This window comes from Calidris pugnax, unplaced genomic scaffold (genome assembly GCF_001431845.1).
Source record: "Calidris pugnax isolate Ruff unplaced genomic scaffold, ASM143184v1 scaffold498, whole genome shotgun sequence".
Lineage (NCBI taxonomy): Eukaryota > Metazoa > Chordata > Aves > Charadriiformes > Scolopacidae > Calidris > Calidris pugnax.
In genome coordinates this window covers 291,161-301,479 of record NW_015091244.1, presented here as the reverse complement: position 1 = coordinate 301,479, position 10,319 = coordinate 291,161, and the positions used below count along the sequence as shown (strand labels likewise).

The 10,319-nt window shown below is 61.3% G+C and overlaps 1 protein-coding gene across 1 annotated transcript in view; it reads left to right on the top strand.

The window, feature by feature from the left end:
- The window catches only part of RASAL3 (RAS protein activator like 3), a 31,174-nt gene extending 22,119 nt beyond the window's left edge, over positions 1 to 9,055 (top strand). Inside the window, exons 8-18 of the mRNA XM_014960098.1 lie at positions 619 to 1,202; positions 2,084 to 2,228; positions 2,421 to 2,565; positions 3,071 to 3,307; positions 4,000 to 4,201; positions 4,344 to 4,453; positions 5,510 to 5,819; positions 6,633 to 6,755; positions 6,860 to 7,029; positions 8,714 to 8,789; positions 8,866 to 9,055. Coding sequence (XP_014815584.1) covers positions 619 to 1,202; positions 2,084 to 2,228; positions 2,421 to 2,565; positions 3,071 to 3,307; positions 4,000 to 4,201; positions 4,344 to 4,453; positions 5,510 to 5,819; positions 6,633 to 6,755; positions 6,860 to 7,029; positions 8,714 to 8,789; positions 8,866 to 9,015 — 2,252 coding nt within the window. The 3' untranslated portion in view covers positions 9,016 to 9,055. The remainder of the gene's footprint in view (positions 1 to 618; positions 1,203 to 2,083; positions 2,229 to 2,420; positions 2,566 to 3,070; positions 3,308 to 3,999; positions 4,202 to 4,343; positions 4,454 to 5,509; positions 5,820 to 6,632; positions 6,756 to 6,859; positions 7,030 to 8,713; positions 8,790 to 8,865) is intronic.
- Positions 9,056 to 10,319: the final 1,264 nt, after the last annotated feature.

Below are 10,319 nucleotides of genomic sequence, written 5' to 3'. Positions count from 1 at the left end.
CCGCTGTCCCTCCTGTCCCCCCCTGTCCCCCATGTCCCCCATGTCCCCTCCTGTCCCCCATGTCCTCTCCAGTCCTCCATGTCCCATCATGTCCTCATGTCCCTCCACCAAATCCCTGTCCCCTCCTGTCCCCAATGTCACCTCCTGTCCCCCTCCTGTCTCCAGGTCCCTCCACAGAACCCCACGTCCCCTCCTGTCCCCAGTGTCCTGCCCTGGCCCTCATGTCCCCTCCTGTCCCCCATGTCCCCTCTCGTCCCTCCACGTCCTGTTCTGTCTCCATTCCCACCCTGTCCCTCATGTCCCCTCCTGTCTCTTCTTGTCCCCCCCATTCCCATATGTCCCCTCCTGTCCTCAATGTCCCTTCCTGTTCCCCATGTCCTGCCCTGTCCCCCCTGTCCCTCATGTCCCCTCCTGTCCCTCATGTCCCCCATGTCCCCTCCTGTCCCTCCTGGTCCCCCCCATTCCCACATGTCCCCTCCTGTCCCTCCATGTCCCCTCCATCCCCGTGTGTCCCCCCAGGTTTCCCATGTCCCCTCCTGTCCCCACTCCCCCCATCCCCACATCCACCAGCAGAATTCCCTGTCACCTTCACCTTGTCCTCCCCCAAACTCCCCTCAGATTCATCCACCACCCGCTGTGTCCCCCTTGTCCCCCACCACCCACAGGACAACTGTGAGCGGCTGGAGCTGGCCCTGAGCCTGTGGGTCTACGAAGCACGGGACCTGCCACCTCGGCGGCGTCTCCGTTGCCACCTCCACCTGGATGGCACCCTCTTCGCCCGCACCACCGCCAAGGTGGCCGGCCCCGACGGCGAGCTCTTTTGGGGTGAACTCTTCCAGTTGGCTGCCCTCCCGCCCTCCCGCGCCCTCACCCTCGCCCTTTGCCGCGATGACCACCCCGGCCAACCGGTGGCCTCCATCACCATCCCCTTGTCCGAGCTGGCGGCCGCCCGGCAGCCCTTGGAGCGCTGGTACCCGCTGAGCGCTCCGGCGGGAGGTGAGCGGGTGCCGTCGGTGAGGGTGCGGGGCCGTTACCGGGAGGTGCAGGTGTTGCCCATCGTGCGCTACAAGGAGTTGGCCGAGTTCATCACCTTCCACTACCGGGAGCTGTGCGCCCGCCTGGAGCCCACCATCGCCGTACGGCACAAGGAGGAACTGGCCGGCGCTTTGGTCCGCGTCTTGCAGAGCACTGGGAAGGCCAAGGTGAAGGGGGTGCTGGCCGTGGGGGATGTGGGGAAGGTGGGTGAGGACAAGCTGGGTGGCATGATGGGTCTGGGGTGGGATGGGGTGGGGTAGGTTGAGTTGGACTGGGATGGATGAGTTGGGATGCGTTGAGTTGGGATGGGATGAGATGGGGTGATGGGTTGGAATGGGATGGATGAGTTGGGATGCGTTGAGTTGGGATGGGATGGGATGAGATGGGATGATGGGTTGGATGGGGTTGGAATGGGGTGGATGATTTGGGTTGGGTTGGGTTGAGTTGGAATGAGAGGACGTGTTGGGTTGGGATGGGTTAAGCTGGGATGGGGTGAGATGGGGTGGATAGGTTGGATTAGGTTGAGTTGGAAAGGGATGGATGATTTGGGATGGGATTGATGGGATGGGTTGAGTTGGAATGGGATGGATGAGTTCAGAGGGGTTGAGTTGGGATGGGGTGGATGGATTGGGTTGGGTTGGAATGGGACCAATGAGTTGGGTTGGGATGGGATTGGATGGGTTGAGTTGGGATGGGTTGAGTTGAGATGGGATGGATGATTCGAGTTCCATTGAGTTGGAATGGGATGGATGAGTTGAGATGGGATGAGATGGGATGGATGGGTTGGGTTGGAAAGGGATGGACGATTTGGGATGGGATTGATGGGACAGGTTGGGATGAAAGGGATGGACGATTTGGGATGGGATTGATGAGACAGGTTGGGATGGGATGGGATGGATGAGTTGGGATGGGTTGAGTAGGGATGGGATTGATGGGATGGGAAACACCATTCAGGGAAGTGCTAGGAGATGCCTGCAGTTCCCAGGGTGGGTTGATCAACCCAGTTTGGGACCATGGTTGCCCACTGTTCAACTTGTCCACCTGGCAGTCGTTCCTCATTGACCTTGGTGTGGCCGAGCTGGACCGTTTCGACGACCGGGAGGCGCTGATCTTCCGTGAGAACACGTTGGCCACCAAAGCCATCGACGAGTACATGAAACTGGTGGGGGGCAAGTACCTCCAGGACACGTTGGGTACGTGATGCTGAACGTGACAAGTCTTTGTGGGACATTATGGGGTGTTATGAGGTGCAGGGCATGGGTGGACCATTACGGGGCTGTAGGACACCCCCAGGACATCCGTGGGGATGTGGTGGGGTCTTGTCACAGCCATGCCCGTGGTGGTGGCTGGTTGGTCCCCTTACGAGTTGTCCCTTGGTGGCCCAGGTGAGGCCGTGGCCCAGCTCTGCACCTCAGATGACAGTTGCGAGGTGGATCCCAGCAAATGTGCTGGCCTTGACCTCTCCGACAACCAGAACAACCTACGGCAGGTCTGCGAGGAGACCTTCCAGCGCATCGCCACGTCCTGCGAGTGAGGGACAACCCCCGCACGGGCCTGGGGCTGGGCACGGGGGATGGCCATGGGGGTGGGCACCTGCACAGGGACGAGCTTGGGGATGGACACTGACATGGAAGAGGCACCAGCACCATGAAGACCTGGGGATGGTCTTGGAGACGAGCATGGGCACCAGGATGGGCATGGGGATGGGCACTGAGAACTGGCACCATCCCTGGGATGGGCCTGGGCACCAGGAAGGACCTGGGGACAAGATTGGGGACAGCCATGGAGGACTGGGATGGACACCACCCCTGGGATGGGCACCAGGAAGGACCTGGGGACAAGCTTGGGAACAGCCATGGAGGAGAGGGATGGGCACCACCCCTGGGATGGGCACCAGGAAGGACCTGGGGACAAGCTTGGGGATAAGCATAGTCATGGTGGGTACCACAACCCACAGCACATCGTGGTGGCACACGGGGAGGTCTCCAGGGCCACCCACCTACCCCAGCACCCATCATGGTGCCTGTCCCCACAGGGCCTTCCCAGCAGAGCTGGGCGAGATCTTCGCGGCCTGGCAGGAGGAGTGCGCGGCGCGGGGCAAGACCCCCATCGGGCAGCGCCTGGTCTCGGCCTCCCTCTTCCTGCGGTTCCTCTGCCCCGCCATCATGTCCCCCAGCCTCTTCGGCCTGGTCCAGGAGTACCCCAGCGAGGCCACCGCCCGTACCCTCACCTTGGTGGCCAAGGTCATCCAGAACTTGGCCAACTTCACCACGTACGTCATGGGGCATGGCATTGGTAGGAGTGGGGAGGGACATCCCCATTGGGGATGCCATGGGGCAGTGGGGACATCCTCTACGTGCTGTGGGGCATGTGCTGTGGAGAGTCATGGGGCAGTAGGGTTGTCCTCAGTATACCACAGGCCAGTAGGGTTGTCCCCAACACATCATGGGGCAGCAGTGTTGTCCCCAACACGCCATGGGCCAGTAGGGTTGTCTCCAACGTGCCTTGGGCCAGTAGGGTTGTCCCCAACATGCATTGGGGCAGCAGAGTTGTCCCCAGCGCGCCATGGACCAGTAGGGTTGTCCCCAGCACACCATGGGGCAGTAGGATTGTCCCCAGCATACCGTGGGCCAGTAGGGTTGTCCCCAACATGCCATGGGGCAGCAGGGCCATCTCCTCCTCCGTGCCATGAACCAGCCATGGGGCAGCAGAGGACATCTCCACTCCATGTATAGGGTTGAGGTGTCCCAGCAGCAGAACCTCGTGTGTCCCCTGTGGTGGCCTGACCTATGGGTGGCTTGGTCCATGGAGGTGTCCTCACCCATCTCCTGGCTTGTAGACAGGGTGGCACAGGGACGTTGCAGTGACTTGGTCCATCATCCTGGAGGTGGCCTGGCCCATGAGCGTGGTGGTGACCCAGGCCATCGCCTGGCCCCCGGGGTAACCAGACATGGTGGCCTCCAGGTTTGGCGAGAAGGAGGCCTACATGGGCTTCATGAATGAGTTCTTGGAGCACAACTGGAGCACCATGAGGGACTTCCTGCAGAGCGTGGCCAACCCCGAGAGCAGCGTCCACATGGCCACCTACGACGGCTACGTGGACCTGGCCCTGGAACTCGCCACCCTCCACCTCCTGCTCTGTGACATCTTCTCCAGCCTAGACCAGGTGCCAACACCTGTTTGTCCCCGAGCGTAGCTGGCAAGACCGGCCACCTTCTTCTCCCCACGGGCAGAGCTGGTGTCTACTGCCCCATGGATGGCACAAGGCCACCCCTTGTCCCCATAATGTCCTTGTCTCATCCTGGCAGGCCACGCAGGAGGAGCTGGAGCCCCTGCCCACCATCCTCACCGCCATCAAGGAGGGGACCCCTGTCCCCGTCTCCGTCCGGCTCAGCTCCACCATGGAGCGAAGGTACCGGTGGGTGGACAGAAACATGCATGGGACCAAGGTGGACATGTGGGGCCAGGGGGACCTTCGGTAGAGAGGTGGGACACCAGGACAGGCTTGGGGTGGTTCTGGTCCTGGCTGGGTCTAAGGTGACTCTGGTCCCAGAGTTACTGGTCCCAATTGGGTTCAGGGGATGGTTTTGGTCTCTGATGGGTCCAGCAGATGGTTGTGGTCCAAGCAGGGGATGGTTCTGGTCCCAGTTCAGGGAATGGTGCCATCTGGACTGGATTTAGTGGATACTTGTGGTCCAGGCTGGGTCCTGGAGATGTTTCTGGTCCCAGATGGATTTAGTGGGTGTTTCTGGTCCTTGAGGGTTTCAGGGTGGTTCTGGTCCCAACTGGTTTTGGGGTGTTTCTGGTCCTGCTGGGTTTGGGGTGGTTCAGATCCAGGGTCAGGTCAGGAGGTGGGCCCGATCCCAACTGGTTTTGGGGTGTCTCTGGTCCCAACTGGTTTTGGAGTAGTTTAGATCCAGGCTGGGGTCAGGAGACGGGTTTGATCCCAACTGGGTTTGGGGTGGTTCAGGTCAAGGCTGGTTTTGAGGATGGTTCTGGTTCCAGTTGGGTTTGGGGGATGTTTCTGGTTCCAACTGGTTTTGGGGTGTCTCTGGTCCTGGCTGGGTTTGGGGACCTTCAGGTCCGGGCTGGGGTCAGGAGATGGATCCCAACCCAACTGGTTTTGGGGTGTTTCTGGTCCCAAGTGGGTTTGGCGGGCTCCAGGTCCAGGTTGGAGTCCAGACATGGGTCTGATCCCAACTGGTTTTGGGGTCTCTGGTCCTGGCTGGGTTTGGGGACCTTCAGGTCCGGGCTGGGGTCAGGAGATGGATCCCAACCCAACTGTTTTTGGGATGTTTCTGGTCCCAAGTGGGTTTGGGGAGCTCCAGGTCCAGGTTGGGGTCCAGACATGGGTCTGATCCCAACTGGTTTTGGGGTGTCTCTGGTCCTGGCTGGGTTCAGGGTGGTTCTGGTCCCTCCTGGTGTGACACCACCCCAGGATGTGTCCATGCCATCACCCCATCTCCCCTCGTAGCCCAGCAGAGAGCTTCAAACCAGGCTTCGTGCCACCACGGGACCTGAGCAAACACAGTCCCCTCATCAAAAGCCAGTCCCTCATCAGCATCCGCCGCGTTCGGGGCCGGGAGGAGGGACCGGAACCATCACCGGCACCGGTACCATCACCGCCACCGTCCAGCCGGGAACGCCGGAACGTGCAACGCACCCAGAGCGTCCCGGCACAGAACAAAGCCACCCGGCGCCTCCGCAAGCAGAGCAGCGTCGAGCACGTGGAGAGGCCACCGACCGAGGACAACCCAGGGACACTCACCCACCGTGACGCCCCGGTAAGCCCCAGTAGCCACCAGGCCACCCTCTTGTTGTGACCAAGGAGAACGTTGGTGGTTGCACCAGACCCATGGCTGCCCCCAATCACCGAGTGTCCCCAACCAGTGGGTGCCCACAACTAGTTGTTGCCTCCAACCAGTGGTTGCCCCTAAACAGTTGGTGGCCCCAACCAGTGGGTGCCTCCAACCGTTGGGTGCCCCCAATCAATGGGTTCCTCCAACCAGTGGGTGCCCAAACCAGTGGATAACCCCAGACCAGTTGATGCCTCCAAGCAGTCAGTGCCCCAAAAGAGTGGTTGAACCCAACCAGTGGATTCCCCAAAACCAGTGTTTGCCCCCAATCAGTGGGTTCCTCCAACCGTTGGGTGCCCCCAATCAATGGGTTCCTCCAACCAGTGGGTGCCCAAACCAGTGGATAACCCCAGACCAGTTGATGCCTCCAAGCAGTCAGTGCCCCAAAAGAGTGGTTGAACCCAACCAGTGGGTTCCCCAAACCAGTGTTTGCCCCCAATCAGTGGGTTCCTCCAACCAGTGGATGACCCCAAACCAGTGGGTCCCTCCAACTATTGGGTGACGCAAACCAGTGGATGACCCCAAACTATTGGGTGCCCCACGCCAGTAGTTGCCCCCAACCAGTGAGTGCCTCCAACCACTGGTTGCCCCAAACCAGTGGGTGCTCCCAACCAATGGTTGCCCCCAACCTGGGGTCCCTTGTCCTCCACGATGCCCCAGGAAGCCCTGGTAGCCATCTGGCCACTGTGGCATCCTGGTGGAGTAGAAGGTCAGCGTTACCGGGTGCCGCCGATGCCGTAGGGTCGCGGGAAGATTCGCTCGTCGGTGTCGCTGCCGCGCAAATCGACGGTGCCGTGGCAGCGCTACGCGGAGGAGGCGGCGGTGGCCCAGGGCGAGCTCTACGCCATCCACCCCCTGGAGAAGGTGACCACCCTGGGTGGGTGGGTAGGTGGGTGTTAGCCAAAACCACCGAGGTGGCCCCGTTGGCCGTGTCCCACTTGTCACACCCCATCTTGGTCCTTCTCCAGCACGGGCGGTTGATCGAGGGGTTGAGGAAGGAGGTGGGGGAGAACCAGGAGAAGATTCGGTTGATGGAGATGAAGGTCGGGGAGATGGAGGAGCAGCACCGGGAGCAGCTGGAGAGGCTCCGGAAGCAGCTGGAGGAGGCCAACGCCCGGGCGGCAAATTTGGGGGCCAGGTAAGGGATGGGGAATGGGTGCCCAAAACCGGTGGGTGCCCCAAACCAGGGGCTGCCCCCAACCAGTGTTTGCCTTCAACCAGTGGATGACCCAACCAGTGGTTGACCCAACCAGTGGTTGACCCAAATCAGTGGGTGCCCCAAAACAGGGGGTGCCCACGAACTGTAGGTGCCCCAAAAAAATGGTTGTCCCCAAACCAGTGGGTCCCCCCAACCACTGGGTGCCCCAACCAGGGGATGACCCCAAACAGTGGGTGCCCCCAACAGTGGGTGTCTCCAACCCAGTGTGCTGTCCCCAAACCAGTGGGTCCCCCCAACCAGTGGGTGCCCCCAACCAGGGGATGACCCCAACCAGTGGGTGCCCCAACAGCGGGTGTCTCCAACCCAGTGTGCCCACAACCAGTGGGTGCCCCAAACCAGTGGGTGCTCCCAACACAGGGAGTGCCCGCAACCAGTGGGTACCCCCAACCTGTGGGTGCCCCAAACTAGTGGTTGCCCCCAACCAATAGGTGCCCCAAAAAAATGGGTGTCCCCAACCAGTAGGTGCTCACAACCAGTGGTTGACCCCAAACAGTGGGTTTCCCAAACCAGTGGGTTCCCCCAAACCAGTAGGTGCCCCCAACTGGCGTTTGCCTCCAATAGGTGGATGACCCCAACCAATGGTGGACCCAAAACAGTGGGTGTCCCGTGGGTGCCCCAAAAAAATGGGTGTCCCCCCAACCAGTGGGTGCCCCAAACCAGTGAGTGCCCCAAAACAGGGGGTGCCCCAAAAAATGGATGTCCCCAAACTAGTAGCTGCCCCCAACCAGTGGATGACCCCAACCACTAGGTGCCCCCAACCTGTGGATGCCTCAAACTAGTGGTTGCCCCCAAACAGGGAGTGCACCCAAAACAGTGAGTGCCCCCCAAAAATGGGTGTCCACAAACCAGTGAGTGTCCCAGTGAGTGCCCCCCAAAAATGGGTGTCCACAGTGAGTGTCCCCAAACAGTGGTTGACCCCAAAGAGTGGGTTTCCCAAACCAGTGGGTGCCCCCAACTGGTGTTTGCCTCCAACTGGTGGATGACCCCAACCAGTGGTTGACCCAAACCAGTGGGTGCCCCAAAAAAATGGGTGCTCCCAAATGACCCCAACCAATGGTTGACCCAAAACAGTGGGTGCCCCAAAAAAATGGGTGTCCCCCCAACCAGTGGGTGCCCCAAACCAGTGAGTGCCCCAAAACAGGGGGTGCCCCAAAAAATGGATGTCCCCAAACTAGTAGCTGCCCCCAACCAGTGGATGACCCCAACCACTAGGTGCCCCCAACCTGTGGATGCCTCAAACTAGTGGTTGCCCCCAAACAGGGAGTGCACCCAAAACAGTGAGTGCCCCCCAAAAATGGGTGTCCACAAACCAGTGAGTGTCCCCAAACAGTGGTTGACCCCAAACAGTGGGTTTCCCAAACCAGTGGGTGCCCCCAACTGGTGTTTGCCTCCAACTGGTAGATGACCCCAACCAGTGGTTGACCCAAACCAGTGGGTGCCCCAAAAAAATGGGTGCTCCCAAACCAGTGGGTCCTCCCAAACCAGTGGGTCCCCCCAAGCAGTGAGTGCCTCCAACCAGTGGATGACCCCAACCACTAGGTGCCCCCAACCTGTGGGTGCCCCCAACCATGTTGGGATCTCGACTCATTCCCAACCCAACCAGGTTGACGGCGGCCGAGGGCACCAGGAAGAAGGATCTGGAGAGGCTGAAGAGCAGCGAGGAGAAGAACCGGGAGCTGGTAAGAGTTGGGACCTGGGTGCACCCATGGGTGACAGGAGGGACCCGGGTGGGATCTGACGGGGTTCCCCTCGCAGGAGAGACGGCTGTCGGCGCTGGAGAGGGAGCAGGCGGAGCTGCGGGGTGCCATGGCCCAAACCCTGGGCCACCCTGGCAGGACGGGACGGCGGATGGTGGCACGGGGCTGGGACGAGAGCGGTGACGACGCTCAGGCCACCAGCGTGTGACCGGCTTGTCCCCAACATGTCCCCAGTGTCACCCCACCATCTCCTGGGTCTTTCCCAAGGGGTGTCACCTTCCCCTGGCAATAAACAGTGTTGGTGTCACCGTCACGAGGTGCCAGCCTGTGTCCTGCCACCGCTCGGGGCTCTGTCCCCAACCCCGTCCTGTCCCCAGGGACACCCCAGGACCTGTCAGGGCCATGGGGACCTGGAGCAGACCCCTGGGGACCCGGGGAAGTGACAGAGATGGCTGGGGTGACCCCCAGGAACAGGGTCATGGGGACCTCTGGGGACAACAGACCCATGGGGACCTCTTGGGAGAAGGCCATGGGCATCCTTTGGGGACAACAGGGCCATGGGAGACCCCTTGGGACGAGGCCATGGGGACACTCTGGGGACAACAGGGCCATGGGGACCCCCAGGAACAGGACCATGGGGACCTCTGGGGACAACCAACCCATGGAGAGCCCTGGGGACAAGGCCATGGGGACAGTTTGGGGATGACAGACCCATGGGGACCCCTTGGGACAGGGCCATGGGGACCCTTTGGGGACGATAGAGCCATGGGGACCACTTGGAACAGGGCCATGGGGACACTCTGGGGACAACAGAGCCATGGGGGACCCCTTTGGATGAGGCCATGGGGACACTTTGGGGACGACAGGCCCATGGGGACCCATGGGGACCCCTGGGGATCATTTGGGGACAACAGGGCTGTGGGGGATGAGGCCACGGGGATCCTTTGGGGATGACAGACCCATGGGGACCTCTTGGGACAACAGGGCCATGGGGGACCCCTTGGGACAGGGCCATGGGGACACTTTGGGGACAACAGGGCCATGGGGACCCCTTGGGACAAGGTCATGGGGACCCTTTGGGGACACCAGGGCCATGGGGACCCCTTGGGACAAGGTCACGGGGACACTCTGGGGACAACAGACCCATGGGGACCCCTTGGGACAGGGCCATGGGGACACTTTGGGGACAACAGGGCCATGGGGACCCCTTGGGACGAGGCCATGGGGATTCTTTGGGGATGACAGACCCATAGGGACCCTTTGGGGACAACAAGCCCATGGGGTACCCCTTGGGACATGGTCACGGGGACACTTTGGGGGACAACAGGGCCTTGGGGGACCCCTTGGGACAAGGCTATGGGGACACTTTGGGGACAACAGGGCCAAGGGGGACCCCTTGGGACGAGACCACGGGTCCCCTCAGCGCTGACAGAACCCCGAGGGTCCCCTCAGGGCCGCCCCTCCCCGGCCCAGCCCGACCTTCCTCCTTCCGCCCCCCCCAAGATGGCGGCG